General features: G+C 47.2%; 1 protein-coding gene across 1 annotated transcript; it reads left to right on the top strand.

Annotated features, from left to right (window-relative positions):
- The first annotated feature begins 124 nt into the window (after positions 1-124).
- On the top strand, positions 125-25491 carry LOC121570165 (ADP-ribosylation factor-like protein 6-interacting protein 1). The gene is made up of 6 exons (XM_041881664.2): positions 125-294; positions 3233-3366; positions 13121-13240; positions 17070-17187; positions 17824-17908; positions 24032-25491. The coding sequence occupies exons 1-6, from the start codon at positions 259-261 to the stop codon at positions 24148-24150; spliced, it is 612 nt and encodes a 203-aa protein (XP_041737598.2). The 5' UTR covers positions 125-258; the 3' UTR covers positions 24151-25491.
- Positions 25492-26396: the final 905 nt, after the last annotated feature.

The following is a 26396-nucleotide window of genomic DNA, read 5'->3' as shown; positions in this document are numbered from 1 at the left end:
TAAATGAATTGGGTCATAAATGTCAACTGAGGGGTTTTATTTTGGGCGAGGCCGAGAAAAGTGGCGTGAACTACATTACCCATAAAGCCTTTAGCCATTTTTTTGTATGCGTAAAAAAAAAAACATCCTGCCAAGGCAGCTAGCAGTTGGTTTGTGAAACCTGCAAGAGCCACAAAGACGAGAGGGAGGCGTCTGCTGCGTCCCTGGGTCGTTTCAAAGTTGCCTTTAAAACATCGTAAGATTAAACAACCGCTAGTTATGGCAGAGGGAGACAACAAAAGCGCGAACGTACTCGTAAGTAACGTTATCCCACCTTCGACTTGACAAGCCTTTCTTCCTAAGCTAGTTAACGTCGTAGTGTTGCTTGACTCTTGCTGTCAACGGCCTTAATGCTAACAATTAGCCAGCTATGCTAGCATTAGTTGGACGTAGCTTGCTAGCGAAGAAGGATCAGTGAAAATGAAAACCGTGCCCAACAACACATTCAATATTTAATCTGCCCGTCTGAGTGAATTAACCAAGTCATGGTTTGTTAGACGGCCTATGTATCATTTTACATAGGCCGTTAACGTTAGCTACGCCAACAAAATGAGTTATGCAGTCTAATATTGGCCTAATATTAGCTAACATTATTGCTTATTATTTAGTTAACTAGCTGTTAACGCATGAGATCGCTAATTGATGAAAGGCGGTCTTGTAACTAGCATACAGCTAGCTGTGTTTATTTGACTGGCTACCCAACAGACGGCTGTCCGTAAGGTTATTTTAAATGTGACAGACGTTCAGCTGGCAAGCCGAGCGAGCCTAATGTCTGGCTAATTTGTATCGTGTGAAATTACTAAACATCCCACGTGAAATTCCCAACATTGCGCTACCTTAACTATTTGATCAGCCACAGAAAGATAACTAAAATATAGTTCAAAAGTTAGACGATTTACTCAGAGAATGTAGCATGATTAGAGTGAATAGTGTAATGAAGACCATGGTCAGAAGTGGTCGCTGCTCCGACCGTTGGCAGAACAGTGCTAAATTCCAACGTCAACTGACAAGCTAACTATTGGCTGCAGGTTCGTGTGTGATAACCGCGGAATAGAAAACCAAATGGATCATATTAATTAACAACGCTAAGACAGAATTTCAATATCTACCCTCCCCGGAAAAGTGTTCATGTTTTCATAGTGAATGTCTTAGTCTAACCTTTTAAATTGCCATAGAAACGGCCCCTCTCAACATTGATTGACCAGGGTTAGAGGAATAGAAAGCCACGGATCTGGGGGATGAATATGACGAGGGTATCAAGTTGATTTTGATTGGTCCAAAGCGCAGACGTTACCGTCTCCCAATGCCGAACAATGGAAGAGAACTAGCGAAGGACACTACATACTAACGTTATCATTTAATCAACACTGTTAAGTACAAGCATATTAGGTAGTAATATTGTAGAGAACAATCTACTTATTAATTGTATGTGATTCATAGTGACATGGGCTAAACTAGGTTTAGACATTAATTTAGTAGCACCCTCTTGAATTTATCTGTATTTCACTACATTCTCTAGCAGTGGTTCCCAAACTGTGGGGCGAGCCCCCCCCCCATGTTTTTATTTGTATTTTAAGGAACTCAGTCCTGCTTTCAACTTACTCCTGAAAGTTGTAATAGTAGAACACATGGTGCAATTTCGAAATTGGGTAGTGCATCATCAGTTTCCCACTTGTCATGTCAGTCATTGCATTTCTTAGAGCTATTTATAACTTGTAAGTAATGTCCAGACTATCCCATGTCGACTAACGTTTTTTTTGCCCATAGATTTTGTAATGTTCGAGTCACTCAAATCACATGAATACACATTAGACATGACAAAATGTATAGAATTGCAAGAAAATTAGCTTTAAAACTGCAGAATTCTCTCTGCACACCATGACAAAATGTGTAGAATTGCAGGAAATAAGCTTTAAACCTGCAAAAACAGTGTGACCATAGAAAGACGTGCTGTGCGTGGGAAAAAGTTTGAACTGCTGTTCTAGAGCAGTGAGTGAACGCCCTAGAATCTGTTTGAAATTGTCTTCAGTCAAATTGTGCTTTGACAGCTTAACGATAGCTCTCAGATGTGGCAGTCAGGCCTTGTCTGTCATTGATTACATTTAACCACTAAACAAATCTACCACAGAGGATCAACTGACAACTAGGATGGACCACGATGATGATTTGTCTCGAAAACAAGTCTGTAACGTTAATAGCTATGCCTTTTCCTGGCTGGCTGTGCGTCATGAGACGGCATGGTGTTTAGTGCCCTTGGAATGAGATGGCTGTATGAAGACTGTGGGATTATTTCACTTCCCCGACCATTCACAAGGACACCTCTGTTTTCCTCAACCCTGTAGCTCTGCTCAGCTGCCAATTTTTTATTTCTTTTTTTGATTAATTTAACCTTTTATTTAACCAGGCAAGTCAGTTAAGAACAAATTCTTATTGAAAATGCCGGCCTAACCCGGCCGACGCTGGGCCAGTTGTGCGCCGCCCTATGGGACTCCCAATCACGGCCGGATTGTGATACAGCCTGGAATCAAACCAGGGTCTAGTGAGGCCTCTAGCACTGAGAGATGCGGTGCCTTAGACTGCTGCGCCACTCGGGAGGGAACTGATAGTGGTAGATGGATGTTTGGAAGTCAGCAGGGCTTAAGGTATTAGCTAGCCTTGAGGAATTAAACGGTGGTATGTCTGTGGTGCAGTCTGAACCCTAGTCCCTATATAGTGCACTACGTTTGACCAGAGCCTATAAGGAATATGGTACCATTTGGTACTCAGCCTTAGATTAGAGCTCTTTAGATTAATAGGCTAAACTGTCAACTATATGTGAATTGGAGTTGTCTGGCTAAAAGTTGGATGGCTTTTCTTCAGAGTCCACCAGTGAATCTGGAGTCCTTTTTCAACCCGTCCTGTTATCAGGCTACGTTTTCACTCACCTTGGGGGACTATTAATCAGACTGGTCAAATTGCTACTTTCTATGTCGGGAGCTGGGGATTTGTGTATGTATTTAAACTGACCTTAACCCCATGGCTCTGCAATAGACTAGCGTCCTGTCCAGTGGGTGTACTTGTACATCAAGCTGCCTCACTCTACAGAAACAGGAGATAAGCTCCTGTCTTATGGGCCGTTCTGGCTCGTACAAGGCTACTCCCTGACCTCTGTCTCTGTGTGTCTCCCTGTGTGTGTGTCTCTGGCGTGCCCCAGGCCCAGGAGACGGCCCAGCTGGAGGAGCAGCTGCAGGGCTGGGGAGAGGTGATCCTGGCTGGGGACCAGGTGCTGCGCTGGAAGAAACCATGGTTCCCTGCAGCCCTGATGGCAGCCACCACACTGCTCTTCATGTGAGTAGTACTCACACATACACGCAATCAACATGATCACCTTCACCTGTAGCAGCATGGTGGCTCCAGCAATGTGTTGCAATCAGCATTATTTACTACATTATCACTGCACACCACACAGAGAAGGGACACACACACACCACACAGAGAAGGGACACACACACACCACACAGAGAAGGGACACACACACACCACACAGAGAAGGGACACACACACACACACACACACACCACACAGAGAAGGGACACACACACACACCACACAGAGAAGGGAAACACACACACACCACACAGAGAAGGGACACACACACACACCACACAGAGAAGGGACACACACACACACACACACACACACCACACAGAGAAGGGACACACACACACACACCACACAGAGAAGGGACACACACACACACACCACACAGAGAAGGGACACACACACACACACACCACACAGAGAAGGGACACACACACACCACACAGAGAAGGGACACACACACAAACACACCACACAGAGAAGGGACACACACACACACACCACACAGAGAAGGGGGACACACACACACACACACACCACACAGAGAAGGGGGACACACACACACCACACAGAGAAGGGGGACACACACACACCACACAGAGAAGGGGGCACACACACACACACCACACAGAGAAGGGGGACACACACACACCACACAGAGAAGGGGGACACACACACACACACAGAGAAGGGGACACACACACACACACACACACACCACACAGAGAAGGGGGACACACACACACACACACACAGAGAAGGGGGACACACACACATACCACACAGAGAAGGGGGACACACACATACCACACAGAGAAGGGGGACACACACACCACACCACACAGAGAAGGGGGATACACAAACACATACCACACAGAGAAGGGGGACACACACACACCACACCACACCACACAGAGAAGGGAGACACACACACACACACACACACCACACCACACAGAGAAGGGACACACACACTCCACACAGAGAAGGGGGGGACACACACACACACACACACACACACACACACTCCACACAGAGAAGGGGGACACACACACACACACCACACAGAGAAGGGGGACACACACACCACACCACACAGAGAAGGGGGACACACACACACACACACAACACACCACACAGAGAAGGGGGACACACACACACACACACACACACACCACACAGAGAAGGGGGACACACACACCACAACACACCACACAGAGAAGGGGGACACACACACACACCACACAGAGAAGGGACACACACACACACCACACAGAGAAGGGGGACACACACACACCACACAGAGGGGGACACACACACCACACCACACAGAGAAGGGGGAACACACACACACACACATACCACACAGAGAAGGGGGACACACACACACACACACACACACCACACAGAGAAGGGGGACACACACACACACACACCACACCACACAGAGAAGGGGACACACACACACACACACCCACACCACACAGAGAAGGGACACACACACACACACAGAGAAGGGAGACACACACACACCACACAGAGAAGGGGACACACACACACACACCACACAGAGAAGGGGGAGACACACACACACACACAGAGAAGGGGGACACACACACACACCACACCACACAGAGACGGGGACACACACACACACCACACCACACAGAGAAGGGGGACACACCACACAGAGAAGGGACACACACACCACACCACACAGAGACGGGGACACACACACACCACACCACACAGAGAAGGGAGACACACCACACAGAGAAGGGACACACACACCACACCACACAGAGAAGGGGGACACGCACACACACACACCACACAGAGAAGGGGGGACATACACACACACCACACCACACAGAGAAGGGGGACACACACACCACACAGAGACGGGACACACACACACACCACACAGAGACGGGACACACACACACACACACACACCACACAGAGACGGGACACACACACACCACACAGAGACGGGGACACACACACACACACACACACACACCACACAGAGACGGGACACACACACACACACACCACACAGAGACGGGGGACACACACACACACACCACACAGAGAAGGGAGACACACACACACACCACAAAACACAGAGAAGGGAGACACACACACACCACACAGAGAAGGGACACACACACACACCACACCGAGAAGGGACACATACACACACACACACCACACCACACAGAGAAGGGGGACACACACACCACACAGAGAAGGGACACACACACACAGAGAAGGGGGACACACACGCACACACACACACACAGAGAAGGGACACACACACACACACACACACACACACACACACAGAGAAGGGGGACACACACACACCACACAGAGAAGGGGGACACACACACACCACACAGAGAAGGGGGACACACACACACCACACCACACAGAGAAGGGGGACATACACACACACACCACACCACACAGAGAAGGGACACACACACACAAACCACACCACACAGAGAAGGGGGACACACACACACACACCACACAGAGAAGGGACACACACACACACCACACAGAGAAGGGGGACACACACACCACGCAGAGAAGGGGGACACACACACACACACCACACCACACAGAGAAGGGGGACACACACACACACCACACAGAGAAGGGGGACATACACACACACCACACCACACAGAGACGGGGAAAACACACACACACACCACACCACACAGAGAAGGGAGACACGCACACACACACACCACACAGAGAAGGGGGACATACACACACACACCACACCACACAGAGAAGGGGGACATACACACACACACACACACACACCACACAGAGAAGGGGGACACACACACACACCACACAGAGAAGGGGGACACACACACACACCACACAGAGAAGGGGGACACACACACACACACACACACCACAGAGAAGGGGACCACACACACACACACACCACACAGAGAAGGGACACACACACACACACACACACACACACACACAGAGAAGGGACACACACACACACACACACACCACACAGAGAAGGGGACACACACACACACACACACACCACACAGAGAAGGGGGACACACACACACACCACACAGAGAAGGGGGACACACACACCACACCACACAGAGAAGGGGGACACACACACACACCACACAGAGAAGGGGGACACACACACACCACACAGAGAAGGGGGCACACACACACCACACCACACAGAGAAGGGACACACACACACACACACACACCACACCACACAGAGAAGGGGGACACACACACACACACACACACAGAGAAGGGGCACACACACACTACACCGAGAAGGGGCACACACACCACACAGAGAAGGGACACACACACACACACACCACACCACACAGAGAAGGGGGACACACACACACCACACCACACAGAGAAGGGGGACACACACACACCACACCACACAGAGAAGGGAGACACACCACACCACACAGAGAAGGGACACACACACACACCACACCACACAGAGAAGGGGGACACGCACACACACACACCACACAGAGAAGGGGGACATACACACACACCACACCACACAGAGAAGGGGGACACACACACACACCACACATAGAAGGGGGACACACACCACACACAGAAGGGGGACACACACACACACCACACAGAGAAGGGGGACACACACACACACACCACAGAGAAGGGGGACACACACACACACCACACAGAGAAGGGACACACACACACACACACACACACACACACACACCACACAGAGAAGGGGACACACACACACACACACACCACACAGAGAAGGGGGACACACACACCACACCACACAGAGAAGGGGGACACACACACACACACACAGAGAAGGGGCACACACACACCACACAGAGAAGGGGGACACACACACACCACACCACACAGAGAAGGGGGACACACACCACACAGAGAAGGGACACACACACACACACACCCACACCACACAGAGAAGGGGGGGACACACACACACACCACACAGAGAAGGGACACACACACACCACACAGAGACGGGGGACACACACACACACACCACACAGAGACGGGGGACACACACACACACACCACACAGAGACGGGGGACACACACACCACACAGAGAAGGGGGACACACACACACACACCACACAGAGAAGGGGGACACACACACACACACCACACAGAGACGGGGGACACACACACACCACACAGAGACGGGGGACACACACACACCACACAGAGACGGGACACACACACACACACACACACACACACACACCACACAGAGACGGGGGACACACACACACCACACAGAGACGGGGACACACACACACACACACACACCACACAGAGACGGGGACACACACACACACCACACAGAGAAGGGGGACACACACACACACCACACAGAGACGGGGACACACACACACACACACCACACAGAGACGGGGGGACACACACACACCACACCAACAGAGACGGGGGACACACACACACACACACACCACACAGAGACGGGGGACACACACACACCACACAGAGACGGGGACACACACACACACACACCACACCACACAGAGAAGGGGGACACACACACACACACCACACAGAGAAGGGACACACACACACACACACACACACACCACACAGAGAAGGGGGACACACACACACACCCACACAGAGAAGGGGGACACACACACACACCACACAGAGAAGAGGGGACACACACACACACCACACAGAGAAGGGGGACACACACACACACCACACAGAGAAGGGGGACACACACACACACACACACCACAGAGAAGGGGGACACACACACCACACAGAGAAGGGGGACACACACACACACCACACAGAGAAGGGGGACACACACACACACACACACACCACACCGAGAAGGGGCACACACACACCACACAGAGAAGGGGGGACACACACACACACACACACAGAGAAGGGGCACACACACACCACACAGAGACGGGGCACACACACACACACACACCACACAGAGAAGGGGGACACACACACACACACCACACAGAGAAGGGGCACACACACACACACACAGAGAAGGGGGACACACACACACCACACCACACAGAGAAGGGGGGACACACACCACACAGAGAAGGGACACACACACACACACACACCACACCACACAGAGAAGGGACACACACACACACACACACACCACACAGAGAAGGGGGCACACACACCACACAGAGAAGGGACACACACACACACACGCCACACCACACCACACCACACAGAGAAGGGGGGCACACACACACCACACAGAGAAGGGACACACACACACACACCACACAGAGACGGGGGACACACACACACACACCACACAGAGACGGGGGACACACACACACACACCACACAGAGAAGGGGGACATACACACACACCACACCACACAGAGAAGGGGGACACACACACACCACACAGAGACGGGGGACACACACACACCACACAGAGACGGGACACACACACACACACCACACAGAGACGGGGGACACACACACACCACACACAGAGACGGGGGGACACACACACACACCACACAGAGACGGGGGACACACACACCACACCACACAGAGACGGGGGACACACACACACCACACCATACAGAGACGGGGGCACACACACACACACCACACAGAGACGGGGACACACACACACACCACATAGAGACGGGACACACACACACCACATAGAGACGGGACACACACACACACACACACACACCACACCACACAGAGAAGGGGGACAACACACACACCACACCACACAGAGAAGGGGACACACACACACACACACACACACACACACACACAGAGAAGGGGGACACACACACACACACACACAGAGAAGGGGGACACACACACACACCACACATAGAAGGGGGACACACACACACCACACAGAGAAGGGGGACACACACACACCACACAGAGAAGGGGGACACACACACACACCACACAGAGAAGGGGGACACACACACACACACCACACAGAGAAGGGGGACACACACACACACCACACAGAGAAGGGGGACACACACACACACACCACACAGAGAAGGGGGAACACACACACACACACCACACAGAGAAGGGGGACACACACACACACCACACAGAGAAGGGGGACACACACACCACACCACACAGAGAAGGGGACACACACACACCACACCACACAGAGAAGGGGGACACACACACACACACACACACAGAGAAGGGGCACACACACACCACACCGAGAAGGGGCACACACACACCACACAGAGAAGGGGCACACACACACCACACCACACAGAGAAGGGGGACACACACACACCACACCACACAGAGAAGGGGGACACACACACACACACCACAGAGAAGGGGGCACACACACACACACACCACAGAGAAGGGGGACACACACACACACACACACACCACACAGAGAAGGGGGACACACACACACCACACCACACAGAGAAGGGACACACACACACCACACAGAGAAGGGACACACACACACACACCACACAGAGAAGGGACACACACACACACACCACACAGAGAAGGGACACACACACACCACACAGAGAAGGGACACACACACACCACACAGAGAAGGGACACACCACACAGAGAAGGGACACACACACACACACACCACACCACACAGAGAAGGGGGACACACACACACACACACACCACACCACACCACACAGAGAAGGGGGACACACACACCACACCACACCACACAGAGAAGGGACACACACACACACACACCACACACCTCACCACACAGAGAAGGGGGACACACACACACACACCACACAGAGAAGGGACATTTTGAAGTGAATGTAGGCCTATTGTTTATGCATTCGAATGGCCGATGCGCTTCCCGCAGTTACTCTATTGTCATGCTAGACACTCGTATTGTGACACACTGCCAATTGGATAAATAAATCATACAGCCCTGGATAGCTGGGATCCACCTCTTTTCAGTAATTACCATCAAAACTGTTTTCCCAAGATTGCGTTTAGAAATTCTGCCCGGTGACTAGGCTTAATACAACACATTTCTTTCCACGCAGCAATCAGCGGTGTGAGGAGTTGCGTGCTCTCGCCACCCGACAGTTGATATTCAGCTGATAAAAGTCGCTCTGGATAAGAGCGTCTGCTAAATGACGTAAATGTAAATAAATAAACGACATGGCTACTTAACAGCTTCCGGAATTAATATAGACTACAACATTTAATTATTACAAAATTCATTTTTATTTCTTCCTGTATTTAACCAACAAGTGATGTCTGTAAATAATGTTCATGTCTTGACAAGCAAGCAGCTCCAGGTCCCCCAGAATTTAAAACTCATTTCCTGCAATTCTACACAGTTTAACATGATTTATTATGCCTCTCTTGGGGGCTATATGGAGGGGGCTATATGGAGGGGTATTTTGAAAACACAGTGTAAGTGGAAGGCTACCCACCCCCACCCCAAATAAATGATGAAAATGAACCTATAGACTGATGAGCATGACTGTCAAATATATTTTCGGTGGCTAACTGATTAGCGGTTAACATCACTACTTTATTTCTACCCTCTCCCCATGTCGATAGGGGCAGTGAATGTCCGAACAGTATAATTACTTTTAGCACAATGGCCATAACAAAAAAGTTTAACCCATTTTATAAACCATGTTGTCACTTGACTTGTGTGTTGAGGTGGACGTTTTTTTTCTTGGTCAATATACATTACAATAATAATTTGGCGTATGAAAATGTGGGCAGGGAACAAGCTACAACTGCTACTGACTGGTACTTAAAGAACTTGAATGAATGGATAAACCCAATTTGACTTTATAGCACCTATTATAAAATGTGTCACGCATGTACATCACTCTTTAAGACATTATGCCTAGTGTGGTCCTGTGTAGCTCAGTTGGTAGAGCATGGCGCTTGCAACGCCAGGGTTGTGGGTTCGATGGCCAGGGGGGGCAGTATGAAAATTTATGCACTCACTAACTGTAAGTCGCTCTGGATAAGAGCGTCTGCTAAATGACTAAAATGTAATATAAAGTACTGTCTTTCCTGTTACATCAGCTACTGTACCTGTATTTTGTCATACCCAAACCTCAATCATTTAGAGTGTGTACCATGTAAACATGTCTAACTGCACTCTGCATTCATTGTGTAGGTGAGAAACGCTTAAAGGCTCTTCCCAAAACAACAGTCCAAGCAGTGGGTGGCAACAAAAATAATCTATAAACCAAAACAGTTCCAGTTCAGGTAGAAAGTGGTTGAGCAGGTGCCGGAGCGGTGACAGGATCTAACGATGGTTCAGCTACTTACCCATTGGATAACTGTCCATTTGGTTCAGCTACTTACCCATTGGATAACTGTCCATTTGGTTCAGCTGAAACTGGGTTGTGTCTCCCATTTTCTTTTCGGGATCCGGACAAATGTTTCCAGGACACCGGAGTTGATGTGGGCAGCAAGATCCCTGTGGTCGCGAAAGCAAACGAACTGCTCCTCATCAATCAAATTCTCTGCAGCATAAGCATTCTTAATGAGTTGGCATTGGAGCACAGTTGCCACAACTGCACCATCCATCTGCGTTCATCCTGGGGATGGGGTGGGGCTGTGGTCCCGCTAGAGCGGTGGCGGATACGAAGCTCAATTAGCCTCTTCTTCATCGTCGTACTCGGGCTCATAGCCGTGGGATGTAGGGGTGCTGCAGCGCCCCCTGATAAATCGGCCCAAAAAATATATATACTTGTCAGCGGAGCGGGGAGAAAAATACCCCCACCCCAAAGCATCTTCCCACGGCCATGCTTGGGCTCAAATAAATACGGTTTGACGACCCCATCGGCGCCCTTACAGTAGTTTTCTTAATCTCTCGTGAGTATTTAGTTGTCAGACATGTTTGTAACGCTAGGCTACTGTCTTCACTTCTGCCCCGAACAAAACTTGCATCTGTGATTGTGAATAAGGGCCACTCATGCAGTTTTTACGTAAAAGTCCACTCTAAAATGTGCAGTTTTGTCACACAACACAATGCCACAGATGTCTCAAGTTTTGAGGTAGCGTGCAATTGGCATGCTGACTGCAGGAATGTCCACCAGAGCTGTTGCCAGAGAATTGAATGTTCATTTCTCTACTATAAACCGCTTCCAAAGTCGTTTTAGAGAATTTGGCAGTACGTCCAACCGGCCTTACAACTGCAGACCACGTGTATGGCGTCGTATGGGTGAGCGGTTTGCTGACGTGAACAGAGTGCCCCGCGGTGGGGTTATGGTATGGGCAGGCTACGGACGACGAACACAATTTGCATTTTATCGATGGGAATTTGAATGCACAGAGATCCTGAGGCCCATTGTTGTGCCATTCATAGGGCCTAATGAGTTTATTTCAATTGACCGATTTCCTTTATATGAACTGTAACTCAGTAAAATCTTTGAAACGGTTGCATTTATAATTTTAGTTCGGTATAGTAAATTTAGCTTTTCAGACATAACCCTTGATAGAAGACCTAATTTCTCTGGTCTCCACTTGACAGCTTGACTTTGTTTTGACCTGCAGTGGAATTGAGACATCTGACCCTCTCTCTCTTTGTTCTTCCCCTGTCTCTCTTTCTCTACCTCTCCTTCCATCCCTCTCTCCAGGATGATCTACTACCTGGACCCATCGGTGCTGACCGGCCTGTCCTGCTCTATCATGCTGCTGTGTCTGTCTGACTACCTGGTGCCCACCCTCGCCCCCCGCGTCTTCGGATCCAACAAGTGGTGAGGGGAGGGGGGTATATCTGGGGTACAGGGTAGATCTGGGGTACAGTGTGGTGGGGTATATCTGGGGTACAGGGTGGGGGGGTATATCTGGGGTACAAGGTGATGGGGTATATCTGGATTATAGGGTGGTATATTTGGGATACAGGGTATATCTGGGGTACAGGGTGGGGGGGTATATCTAGGGCAGAGGAGTTTGGTATCTGTGGATAAAACGGTTGGGGTGTCTGCTTAGCGGGGAGGGCGGCAGGACTTTAGGGGTTGTTGGCGAGGGTTGTTGGCAGGAGGTAGGGGGTGTTTGTAGAGGTTCTGGATTGGACATAGTGTGATGTTAGTGGAGCATGACACCGGTGTACATCTAAAGGATCCAGGCGGTCCTCTCGGTCATACCCTCCCCTCCTTCAGTGGTTCTGTAGTAACAGGACACCAGTACAGGATTAAGTGACGCTCTGTAGTTAGTGGTGTATCAGTACTGTCTCTAGCACCAGTCTGTAGTTAGTGGTGTATCAGGACTGTCTCTAGCACCAGTCTGTAGTTAGTGGTGTATCAGGACTGTCTCTAGCACCAGTCTGTAGTTAGTGGTGTATCAGGACTGTCTCTAGCACCAGTCTGTAGTTAGTGGTGTATCAGTACTGTCTCTAGCACCAGTCTGTAGTTAGTGGTGTATCAGTACTGTCTCTAACACCAGTCTGTAGTTAGTGGTGTATCAGTACTGTCTCTAGCACCAGTCTGTAGTTAGTGGTGTATCAGGACTGTCTCTAGCACCAGTCTGTAGTTAGTGGTGTATCAGGACTGTCTCTAGCACCAGTCTGTAGTTAGTGGTGTATCAGGACTGTCTCTAGCACCAGTCTGTAGTTAGTGGTGTATCAGTACTGTCTCTAGCACCAGTCTGTAGTTAGTGGTGTATCAGTACTGTCTCTAGCACCAGTCTGTAGTTAGTGGTGTATCAGTACTGTCTCTAGCACCAGTCTGTAGTTAGTGGTGTATCAGGACTGTCTCTAGCACCAGTCTGTAGTTAGTGGTGTATCAGGACTGTCTCTAGCACCAGTCTGTAGTTAGTGGTGTATCAGTACTGTCTCTATGATAGAGGAATTATGATTATGACTAAAATTGTTAACCCCAATACTGATGATGATGACTGTGTGAACTGTTAGGGTTATCATTATAAACCCACTAACAGAGGGGGTGAGTTAGAAACTGCTGAGACAAACATTCCAGGATGAAGGGGACTGAGAAACTGGTTAAAGGCCTCCTAAAGGTGGGCGGAGCAAAGTGCCTTTGTGTGTCAAGGGGTATAAAAGCTATATAGTGTTTTTTGGCAGCAGAGCTCTCCATGATTAAACATACAGATAATTCTTGCCAGTTGTGGACCTTTGTTTAATTCATGATTAAACCAGAGCCTTACACCCTCTGGGAATTATTCAGAGCATTAAGTTTGATTAATTAGAGATAGAAATTCTCGTGACACTCTAACACCAGTCTGTAGTTAGTGGTGTATCAGTACTGTCTCTAACACCAGTCTGTAGTTAGTGGTGTATCAGTACTGTCTCTAACACCAGTCTGTAGTTAGTGGTGTATCAGTACTGTCTCTAACACCAGTCTGTAGTTAGTGGTGTATCAGTACTGTCTCTAACACCAGTCTGTAGTTAGTGGTGTATCAGGACTGTCTCTAACACCAGTCTGTAGTTAGTGGTGTATCAGTACTGTCTCTAGCACCAGTCTGTAGTTAGTGGTGTATCAGTACTGTCTCTAGCACCAGTCTGTAGTTAGTGGTGTATCAGTACTGTCTCTAGCACCAGTCTGTAGTTAGTGGTGTATCAGTACTGTCTCTAACACCAGTCTGTAGTTAGTGGTGTATCAGGACTGTCTCTAACACCAGTCTGTAGTTAGTGGTGTATCAGTACTGTCTCTAACACCAGTCTGTAGTTAGTGGTGTATCAGTACTGTCTCTAGCCTCAGTCTGTAGTTGGTGTCGGATGTCTAGTGACCCAGCCCCATTCCCTGTCCTAGACCCTGGCCGCAGCTCTAGACCCAGACTTAGACACAGCCACAGCCTGACTCAGCTGTTTGTTAGCAGTCCCAGTCTAGGGTTGGGCGGTATCCAGATTTCCATACCTTCATACAGTTCCTGTACCATACCTGGGTATACGGTATTTCCAGCAGTGCACACACGGGGCGCTATTTCTTTCCAAATGAAAAAATTATGTATGCTAACAAAGTACTAGCGAATTTCCATAGCAGATGCGAGCTAAATGCTAACAAGCAAACATCAACGAAATGCAAGGACTGACAACCCAGCTCATGAATGTGTACATCTATCTCAAAAAGCTACTCACACTTGATCCAGAAGAGGATTTATTCTCTGCTGTAACCAAGAAGCTTGATATTGCAAGCTAGCCTTCTAATGTTATAGCTAGCAAGTTAGCAAACCAAATGCATAGCTGGAACCCTGAGCTGGGAAAAATGTATTTGGTACATCTTAGATAAATATCTTCTAACTAACTATAAGCGACTGGTGTTAGTGCTGCTCAACAATGGATTGTCACGTTTGCCCCATGTGCTCATTGTAAACAAACTGGCTCAAGTGAAAAAAATCATACCGGCGGTACTTCAAAATACCGCCCAAGTCTACCCCCAGTCTGAAGTTGATGGGATGTATCAGATGTCGGTAGTGGTTCTGCCCTAGGCCAAGCCCCTGACCTGAGTCCCAGTCTTAGGCACTGTCTCCAGCCCTTGTCCTATGCACAGACTGACTGTCTGTCCCTTAGGGAAAATATATAGGATTGCTCTTATCCAAAGCTACTTACAGGAGCAATTAGGGTTAAGTGCCTTGCTCAAGGGCACATCGACAGATTTTCACCTAGTCTGCTCGGGGACTCAAACCAGCGACCTTTCGGTTACTGGCCCAACGCTCTTAACCTCTAGGCTACCTGCCGCCCTCTGACCTTTTGAAAAGAAAGGAGATTAGAGGGAGAGGATTTAGATGTGCCGCCATGTAGCCCATTAGGATTTAGAGGTATCTCTCTGTAGCCCATTAGAGGATTTAGAGGTATCTCTCTGTAGCCCATTAGAGGATTTAGAGGTATCTCTCTGTAGCCCATTAGAGGATTTAGAGGTATCTCTCTGTAGCCCATTAGAGGATTTAGAGGTATCTCTCTGTAGCCCATTAGAGGATTTAGAGGTATCTCTCTGTAGCCCATTAGAGGATTTAGAGGTATCTCTCTGTAGCCCATTAGAGGATTTAGAGGTATCTCTCTGTAGCCCATTAGAGGATTTAGAGGTATCTCTCTGTAGCCCATTAGAGGATTTAGAGGTATCTCTCTGTAGCCCTTTAGAGGTGTCTCTGTAGCCCATTAGAGCTGTGAAGGGAGATGGCTTTAGAGCAGGGTTTGCAGACACATCCATGCACACGCATACACACACTCACTCACTCAGAGGACCTGCGTACATACAAGCCCCCCCCACACACACACATACACACACACTGGGTCTATGTTAGTGTCTGCCAGTGTGAGTCCTGCTGGTTCATGAGGCCATGTTCTGACTTGAGCCTGAAATGGGTAGTTGTGGCTCAGCAGAAATGAAGGGCACTTCCCCAACTGCCTTATCAATGGGACCATATGATATCTGATAGGCTCATCTCATTCTACTGAACTGGTTCTGATCAAGTGTTCCTGTTCAGATGGATGGAGGGATAGCTGTTGACTGAATAAAAGGACTGGTCTTGGATATAATAATACTATCCCTCTTTCTTTCCTCTCTCCCTCTCCTCCTCCTCTCTCCCTCTGCTCCTCTCCTCCTCCTCCTCTCCTCTCCTCCCTCTCTCCAGGTCTTCAGAGCAGCAGCAGCGTTTCCATGAGATCTGTGGTAACCTGGTGAAGACTCAGCGTCGTGTCCTGGGCTGGTGGAAAAGACTCTTCGCCCTCAAGGAGGAGAAACCCAAGATGGTAAACACACAGTCCCACTTTAGCTCTGCTGTGTGTTTTAGAACATGGTCTCCATCTTTCCATCTGTCGTCTGTTTTAGAACAGGGTCTCTGTATCTCTCGTCTGTTTTATAACAGGGTCTCTCTCTGTATCTGTCGTCTGTTTTAGAACAGGGTCTCTCTCTCTGCATCTCTCGTCTGTCTGTTTTAGAACAGGGTCTCTCTCTCTGTGTCTGTCGTCTGTTTTAGAACAGGGTCTCTATCTCTGTATCTCTCGCATGTTAGCTGATTTCAGCCTGCTGCTCCATTTAGCTTGCTGTAAATTAGGCTGCTGTGAAGTACAGGTTAAATCAGTGTAGCACAGCTCAGATGGATGTTTCTTCTGTTCTCATGTAATCTTCCTCTTCACCTCCTGCCTGTGTCCCAACGGGGGAAAACAAAGGGGGTGTGGCATTATGACGGGGTTAGTTCACATGTTAACTACCTATCCAGGCGTTCTGAGATCTGGCATGTGTCTGCAACGTAGTCGGGCAGGAAGTCAAGCAATGGGTTGCTGGTCAGAAAAGTCTGCTTGGTCTCTCCCGTCAAAGCCAAGCTGCATCTCTTCCTGTTTCTGGTTTAACCTGTAGTGATGTCACTTCCGGTTCTCTTCCCACAGTACTTTGCGTCGGTGATCAGCAGTCTGGTGACGGTGGCCTGGATGGGACAGCAGGTCCACAACCTTTTCCTCACCTACCTGATTGGTACGTACCAACACCTTCCTGTCCCCTCCCTACCTGTACCCTACCTCCCTACCTGTACCGTACCCTACCTGTACCACCCTACCGTCCGACCTGTACCCTACCGTCCGACCTGTACCCTACCTACAGTGCCTTCAGAAAGTATTCACACACCTTGACTGAAATTGAGATTTTGTGTCACTGATCTACACACAGTACCCCATAATGTCAAAGTGGAATTATGTTTGTTTTTTTTGGCAAATTTATTAAAATGAAAAGCGGAAATGTCTTTAGTCAATAGGTATTCAACCCCTTTGTTATGGCAAGCCTAAAGTTCAGGAGTAAAAATGTGATTAACAAGTCACAAGTTGCATGGACTCACTCGGTGTGCAATAATAGTGTTTAATGGGATTTTTGAATGACTACCTCATCTATTACATACAATTATCTGCAAGGTCCCTCAGTTGAGCAGTGAATTTCAAACACAGGTTCAACCACAAAGACCAGGGAGGTTTTCCAATGCCTCATAAAGAAGGGCACCTATTGGTAGATGGGAGAAAAAAAAAAGCAGACATTGAATGTCCCTTTTTGAGCATGATGAAGTTATTAATTACACTTTGGATGACGTATCAATACACCCAGTCACTGCAAATATACAGGCATCCTTCCTAACTCAGTTGCAGGAGAGGAAGGAAACCGCTCAGGGATTTCACCATGCCAATGATGACTTTAAAACAGTTAGTTTAATGGCTGTGATAGGAGTAAACTGAGGATGGATCAACAACATTGTAGTTACTCCACAATACTAACCTAATTGACAGAGGTGAAAAGAAGGTAGCCTGTACAGAGTAAAAAATATTCCAAAACATGCATCCTGTTCGCAACAAGCCACTAAAGTAATACTGCAAAAAAATTTGGCAAAGCTATTCACTTTTTGTCCTGAATACAAACTGTTATGTTTGGGGCAAATCCAATACAACACATTACTGAGTACCACTCTCCATATTTTCAAGCATAGTGGTGGCTGCATCATGTTATGGGTATGCTTGTAATTGTTAAGGACTGGGGAGTTTTTCTGGATAAAAAAATAAACTGAATGAAGCTAAGCATAGGCAAAAATCCTAGAGGGAAAACCTGGTTCAGTCTGCTTTCCACCAGACACTGGGAGATGAATTCACCTTCCAGCAGGACAATAACCTAAAACACAAGGCCAAATCTACACTGGAATTGCTTACTAAGAATACGGTGAATGTTCCTGAGTGGCCGAGTTACAGTTTTGACTTAAATCTGCTTGAAAATCTATGGCAAGACTTGAAATGGTTGTCTAGCAATGATCAACAACCAATTTGACAGAGCTTGAAGAATTTTGAAAAGAATAATGGGTCCAGGTGTGGAAAGCTCTTAGAGACTTAACCAGAAAGACTCACAGCTGTAATATCTGCCAAAGGTGATTCTAACATCTATTGACTCAGGGGTGTGAATACTTATGTAAATGAGATTTCTGTATTTCATTTTATACATTTGCAAACATGAATAAAAACATGTTTTCATTTTCTCATTATGAGGTATTGTGCGTAGATACAACACAACAAAATGTGGAATAAGTCAACGGGTATGAATACGTTCTGAAGACACTACCTACCTGTACTCAACCAACCTGTACTAAACCCACCTGGGCTAATGGCTAACTCAGCCAACCTGTACTAAACCCACCTGGGCTAATGGCTAACTCAGCCAACCTGTACTAAACCCACCTGGGCTAATGGCTAACTCAGCCAACCTGTACTAAACCCACCTGGGCTAATGGCTAACTCAGCCAAAGGTTTCCAGTACTGTAGCTTACTCATTGCTGCATTATTTCACAAAGTCCTGATGTTCTTCTGAGTTCAGACAATCAGGTTAATTCAAGCAGTGGTATTCTGGTCCAATCAGGTTAATACAAACTAGTATTTTGGTCTCTCTGACATTGTAGCTGCTCTCTTCTGGTTTCTCCTGCTGGTATAGTACAGATTATGATGACAGTTAAACCACCGGACCCCACTAGAGAAGTGACTACATAGGAAGGATGTACAAAGGTTGGCAATAAGGGAAGTGATGTGCATCTCCTTGGCCGTGTCCCAAACGGCACCCTGTTCTCTATAGGTCCTGGTCTAAAGTAGTGCACTACATAGGGAATAGGGTACCATTTTGGATACACGGCCTGTCAGTTTATGGAGTCATATCTGACGCAAATGTTACTTGGTTTATACATTTATTTGTTAAATGTCTTTGCATACCAGGCCAGCACAACAAGTATTGATTGGCACCCTATTCACTATATAGTGTTCTACTTTTGACCAGGGCCTATAGGGATAGTGCACTATATAGGGAATAGGGTGCGATTGCAAACTGAGACCCAGCATTAGCTATATATATACAGTGGGGGGAAAAAAGTATTTAGTCAGCCACCAATTGTGCAAGTTCTCCCACTTAAAAAGATGAGAGGCCTGTAATTTTCATCATAGGTACACGTCAACTATGACAGACAAATTGAGAGAAAGAAAATCCAGAAAATCACATTGTAGGATTTTTAATGAATTTATTTGCAAATTATGGTGGAAAATAAGTATTTGGTCACCTACAAACAAGCAAGATTTCTGGCTCCCACAGACCTGTAACTTCTTCTTTAAGAGGCTCCTCTGTCCTCCACTCGTTACCTGTATTAATGGCACCTGTTTGAACTTGTTATCAGTATAAAAGACACCTGTCCACAACCTCAAACAGTCACACTCCAAACTCCACTATGGCCAAGACCAAAGAGCTGTCAAAGGCAGAAACAAAATTGTAGACCTGCACCAGGCTGGGAAGACTGAATCTGCAATAGGTAAGCAGCTTGGTTTGAAGAAATCAACTGTGGGAGCAATTATTAGGAAATGGAAGACATACAAGACCACTGATAATCTCCCTCGATCTGGGGCTCCACGCAAGATCTCACCCCGTGGGGTCAAAATGATCACAAGAACGGTGAGCAAAAATCCCAGAACCACACGGGGGGACCTAGTGAATGACCTGCAGAGAGCTGGGACCAAAGTAACAAAGCCTACCATCAGTAACACACTACGCCGCCAGGGACTCAAATCCTGCAGTGCCAGACGTGTCCCCCTGCTTAAGCCAGTACATGTCCAGGCCCGTCTGAAGTTTGCTAGAGTGCATTTGGATGATCCAGAAGAGGATTGGGAGAATGTCATATGGTCAGATGAAACCAAAATAGAACTTTTTGGTAAAAACTCAACTCGTCGTGTTTGGAGGACAAAGAATGCTGAGTTGCATCCAAAGAACACCATACCTACTGTGAAGCATGGGGTGAAACATCATGCTTTGGGGCTGTTTTTTCTGCAAAGGGACCAGGGCGACTGATCCGTGTAAAGGAAAGAATGAATGGGGCCATGTATCATGAGATTTTGAGTGAAAACCTCCTTCCATCAGCAAGGGCATTGAAGATGAAACGTGGCTGGGTCTTTCAGCATGACAATGATCCCAAACACACCTCCCGGGCAACGAAGGAGTGGCTTCGTAAGAAGCATTTCAAGGTCCTGGAGTGGCCTAGCCAGTCTCCAGATCTCAACCCCATAGAAAATCTTTGGAGGGAGTTGAAAGTCCGTGTTGCCCAGCGACAGCCCCAAAACATCACTGCTCTAGAGGAGATCTGCATGAAGGAATAGGCCAAAATACCAGCAACAGTGTGTGAAAACCTTGTGAAGACTTACAGAAAACGTTTGACCTGTGTCATTGCCAACAAAGGGTATATAACAAAGTATTGAGAAACTTTTGTTATTGACCAAATACTTATTTTCCACCATAATTTGCAAATAAATTCATTAAAAATCCTACAATGTGATTTTCTGGATTTTTTTCCCCTCATTTTGTCTGTCATAGTTGACGTGTACCTATGATGAAAATGACAGGCCTCTCTCATCTTTTTAAGTGGGAGAACTTGCACAATTGGTGGCTGACTAAATACTTTTTTCCCCCCACTGTGTGTGTGTGTGTGTATATGTGTGTGTATATATATATATATATATATTCCAAACATCATCGGAGACTTTGGCTAATTGTTGGTCTGACTGAGTAGCTATAACAGACAAGCACAAGGGCCCCATAGCCAGCTGACAGCTGTTCAGTAGTCTGTGCGTTGTCATCCTCCAACTGTAAAATACCACTTAGAGAAAGGGTTATATATCAGGATGAGTCCCAAATGGCACCCTATTAGGGGAACCCCATAGGGCTCTGGTCAAAAGAAGTGCACTACATAGGGAATAGTGTGCCCTTTGGGACGTAAACCTAGTGTCTTTTTTCCACGTTTTGTTACGTTACAGCCTTATTCTAAAATTGATTATTATTTGTTTTCCTCATCAATCTATACACAATACCCCATAATGACAGTGAACTTTTTTTGCAAATTTTTTTTTTTTTAAACGGCTGCCTTATTTACATGCGTATTCAGACCCTTTGAGACTCTAAATTGAGCTCAGGTGCATCCTGTTTCCATTGATCATCCTTGATGTTTCTACAACTTGATTGGAGTCCACCTGTGGTAAATTCAATTGATTGGACATAATTTGGAAAGGCACACACCTGTCTATATTAGGTCCCACAGTTGACAGTGCATGTCAGAGCAAAAACCAAGCCATGAGGTCGAAGGAATTGTCTGTAGAGCTCCGAGACACGATTGTGCCGAGGCACAGATCTGGGGCAGGGTACTAAAACATTTCTGCAGCGTTGAAGGTCCCCAAGAACACAGTGGCCTCCATCATTCTTAAATGGAAGAAGTTTGGAACCACCAAGACTCTTCCTAGAGTTGGCCGCCCAACCAAACTGAGCAATCGGGGGAGAAGGGCCTTGGTCAGGGAGGTGACCAAGAACCCGATGGTCACTCTGACAGAGCTCTAGAGTTCCTCTGTGGAGATGGTTGTCCTCCTGGAAGGTTCTCTGCAGCATTCCACCAATCAGGACTTTTATGGTAGAGTGGCCAGACGGAAGCCATTCCTCAGTAAAAGGCACATGACAGCCCGCGTGGAGTTTGCCAAAAGGCACCTAAGGACTCTCAGACCATGAGAAACAAGATTCTCTGGTCTGATGAAACCAAGATTGAACTCTTTGGCCTGAATGCCAAGCGTCACGTCTGGAAGAAACCTGGCACCATCCCTACGGTGAAGCGTGGTGGCAGCATCATGCTGTAGGGATGTTTTTTAGCGGCAGGGACTGGGAGACTAGTCAGGATCAAGGTAAAGATTAACGGAGCAAAGTACAGAGAGATCCTTGATGAAAACCTGCTCCAGAGCACTCAGGACCTCAGACTGGGGCGGAGGTTCACCTTCCAACAGCTCAACGACCCTAAGCACACAGCCTAGACCATGCAGGAGTGGCTTCGGGACAAGTCTTTGAATGTCCTTGAGTGGTCGCGCCAGAGCCCGGACTTGAATCTGATCGAACATCTCTGGAGAGACCTGAAAATAGCTGTGCAGCGACGCTCCCCATCCAACCTGACAGAGCTTGAGAGGATCTGCAGAGAAGAATGGGAGAAACTCCCCAAATGCAGGTGTGCCAAGCGTGTAGCGTCATACCCAAGAAGACCCGAGGCTGTAATCGCTGCCAAAGGTGCTTCAACAAAGTACGGAGTAAAGGGTCTGAATACTTATGTAAATGTGATATTTCCCTTTTTTTATACATTTGCAAACATTTCTAAAAACCTGTTTTTGCTTTGTCATTATGGGGTATTGTGTGTAGATTGAGAGGGGGGGGACAATTTAATCCATTTTACAATAAGGCTGTAACATTAGTGAAGGGGTCTAAATACTTTCCGAATGCCCTGTATAGTTTAATAGACCCGTTAGGAACCAAACGGCTCAGTGGTGGAGGGACTAACCTGAGCTTGTCGAATAAGAGAGGCTCGTTACATTATGCACTAATGAAAACACCCCTTCTTTAAGCAGTATCCTGTTTTAGTTTGGTCCTCCTTGCTCAGGGAATATGACAGTTGGTCAGTCAGACTGACAGTTAAACCGGTCTGACTGGTCAGCTGCTCCCACCAAAATAGATATTATTGGTACACTCATGGCTACACTACATGAGGACATGTAGTGACTCTTTTGTTTCCTGTGTCCCCAGTGAGTTTCCTGCTCCTGCTTCCTGGTCTGAACCAGCATGGCGTCATCAACAAGTACGCTGGCATGGCCAAGAGAGAGATCAACAAACTGCTGAAACAGAAGGAGAAGAAGAATGAATAGAAAGAAAGAGGAGAAGAAGAAGAAGAAGAGGGGATCTGTGAGACGAACGAGAGAAAAGACGAAGAAGAAACCAGTAGATCGAACGTAAAAGAAAAGCTTCAACTAAGTACTTTTGTACTTCCTCAGTCTGCTCAGACCAACTCTACACACGCTCTCTCCCCCCCTTGACCTCTGACCCCTGTCACCTAACCAACCAATCACCTGGCGGGATTTGTTTTTCAACAGGAAGTGTTTTCCCACCTGTCCTCACACGCATGCAGTCAGTCGCCACGTCGGTCAGGGCTTTAGTTCACCAGTAGACCACACTGAAACGTTACAACGCACACACACGTGTGTCTGTCTCTAGATCCTGTAGGAACGTGTTTAAGATGCCAGTCACTGTCAGTAATACTCTAGTGAGAAAGACCACTGAACAGAAACCTCTAGCAATATTGCGTATGATTATTATCAAACACCCCACACATGTAATACCATCACAAAACAATATATAATACAACTCAATCTCCCAGTGAGGATGGTTAGTGTAATGGACATACTGATGAGGGGTAGGTAGTGTCAGTATTGTTTCAGAAGGCTGTTGTTGCCACCGCTCCTTTACCTTTTTAGATCCCTGCTTCTGTCTAATTTTTAAGATTGCACTGAAACTGTAAAAGAAACTGGAGTTTAGAGTAGAGAAGCAGACCTAGGTTGACGTCCCAAATGGCACCCTATTCCCTACACAGTGCACTACTTTAGACGCTCTGGTCAAAAGTAGTGCACTATCTAGGGAATAGGGTAGGGTGCCATTTGGGACTCGGGGGCCTAGTCTCTGGTGATGTTTGGAATATATATATATATATAATGCTGGTCTGCGTCTGAAATGGCACCTTATTCCCTCTGTAGGGCACCACCCCTATAGGCCCTGGGCAAAAGTAGGGAATAGGGTTCCATTTGAAGACTCAACCCTGGTGTGAGCTGAGACTGGTTCAGGCCCGTACATAGACACAGGTCTAGGATCAGCGTAACCTGCCCCCTACCCATGACCTTACTGATTTAGGGGGAGGAACACCAATCTGGCCTTGGATCAGTGTCTAGTCCAGGTGGACTTGATCCTACTATAGAACCACTGCTGTAACGCTGCTAGCTGGACCTGCTAGAGTCCTTTAGCTGTCCCTCTAGCCCTCTGTCTCTCTGGTCGGGGGGCTGGGCTATGATTGTAAATACGCCAATCCTCTCTCTCTCTCTCTCTGTCTTGTCTGTCTGTTTTTATCCTTTACCTATCTCGCTGTTCCTCCTCCATTTCATCTGTTTGTTTTTTTGACTTCTCTACAAAGAATTAATAAAGTCTGATTTTGAAAGCTCGTTGATCCTGCTTTGTAGTATTACCCCTCAGGTGTTGAATGTTCTTGAAGTTAGGGAAGGTGAGGGAGGGATGTTCATACCGTACATAGCACCCCAGGGCCAACCCTCCATTTTAAATGTCCTGTCAGACAGACGTGGTTAGATAGTAGATGTACTGTTCTACTCCTGGCAGTGGTAGAAGTGTACTTTTTTCACTCACACACAAACACACTTTTTCTCTCGACACACACACTTTTTTTCTCTCTTGCTACTCACACACTTTTTCTCTCACCACACACTTTTTTTTCTCACGCTACACACACACCCTTTCACTCTCATATGCACTCATTCTTTCTCACAGAGTTCCCAGTAATTAGTTAGTTTATTAACCTCTTAAGGATCTAACCCTTTTTTTCAATTTTCGCCTGAAATGAGATACCCAAATCTAACTGCCTGTAGCTCAGGACCTGAAGCAAGGATATGCATATTCTTGATATCATTTGAAAGGAAGCACTTTGAAGGTTGTGGAAATGTAAAATTAATGTAGGAGTATATAACACATTAGATCTGGTAAAAGATAATACAAACATAAAAACATGTGTTTTCTATTTCTTTTTTTGTTCCATCTTTTAAATGCAAGAGAGGCCACAATATATTGCAGTTTAGGCGCAATTTAGATTTTGGCCACTAGGTGGCAGCAGTGTGTACAACGTTTCAGATTGATCCAGTGAAGTCTGCCCAAATGTGCCAAATTGGTCAATTGATACATGTTAAAGTACATAACTATAGAGAACATACAAAAATGGTATGGTAATACAAAATGTATGTTTACACACTCCCAGGAATGTCATAAATGATGGATCATTAGCTTATACACTAACTTTCACACATCTAGATGACTGGGCGGGGTGGGTTTGGAGCCAGAG

This window comes from Coregonus clupeaformis, unplaced genomic scaffold (assembly GCF_020615455.1).
Source record: "Coregonus clupeaformis isolate EN_2021a unplaced genomic scaffold, ASM2061545v1 scaf0093, whole genome shotgun sequence".
NCBI classification, from domain to species: Eukaryota; Metazoa; Chordata; class Actinopteri; order Salmoniformes; family Salmonidae; genus Coregonus; species Coregonus clupeaformis.
Note: the sequence above shows the minus strand (reverse complement) of the source record. Positions and strands in the feature narration are given on the sequence as shown.

Excerpts from the sequence above, each read along its gene's own strand:
- LOC121570165 (XM_041881664.2), top strand. The coding sequence starts at position 259 with ATGGCAGAGGGAGACAACAAAAGCGCGAACGTACTC. Across the intron at positions 295-3,232 it reads ACAAAAGCGCGAACGTACTC|GCCCAGGAGACGGCCCAGCT; the intron begins GTAAGTAACGTT and ends GGCGTGCCCCAG. Across the intron at positions 3,367-13,120 it reads GCCACCACACTGCTCTTCAT|GATGATCTACTACCTGGACC; the intron begins GTGAGTAGTACT and ends CCCTCTCTCCAG.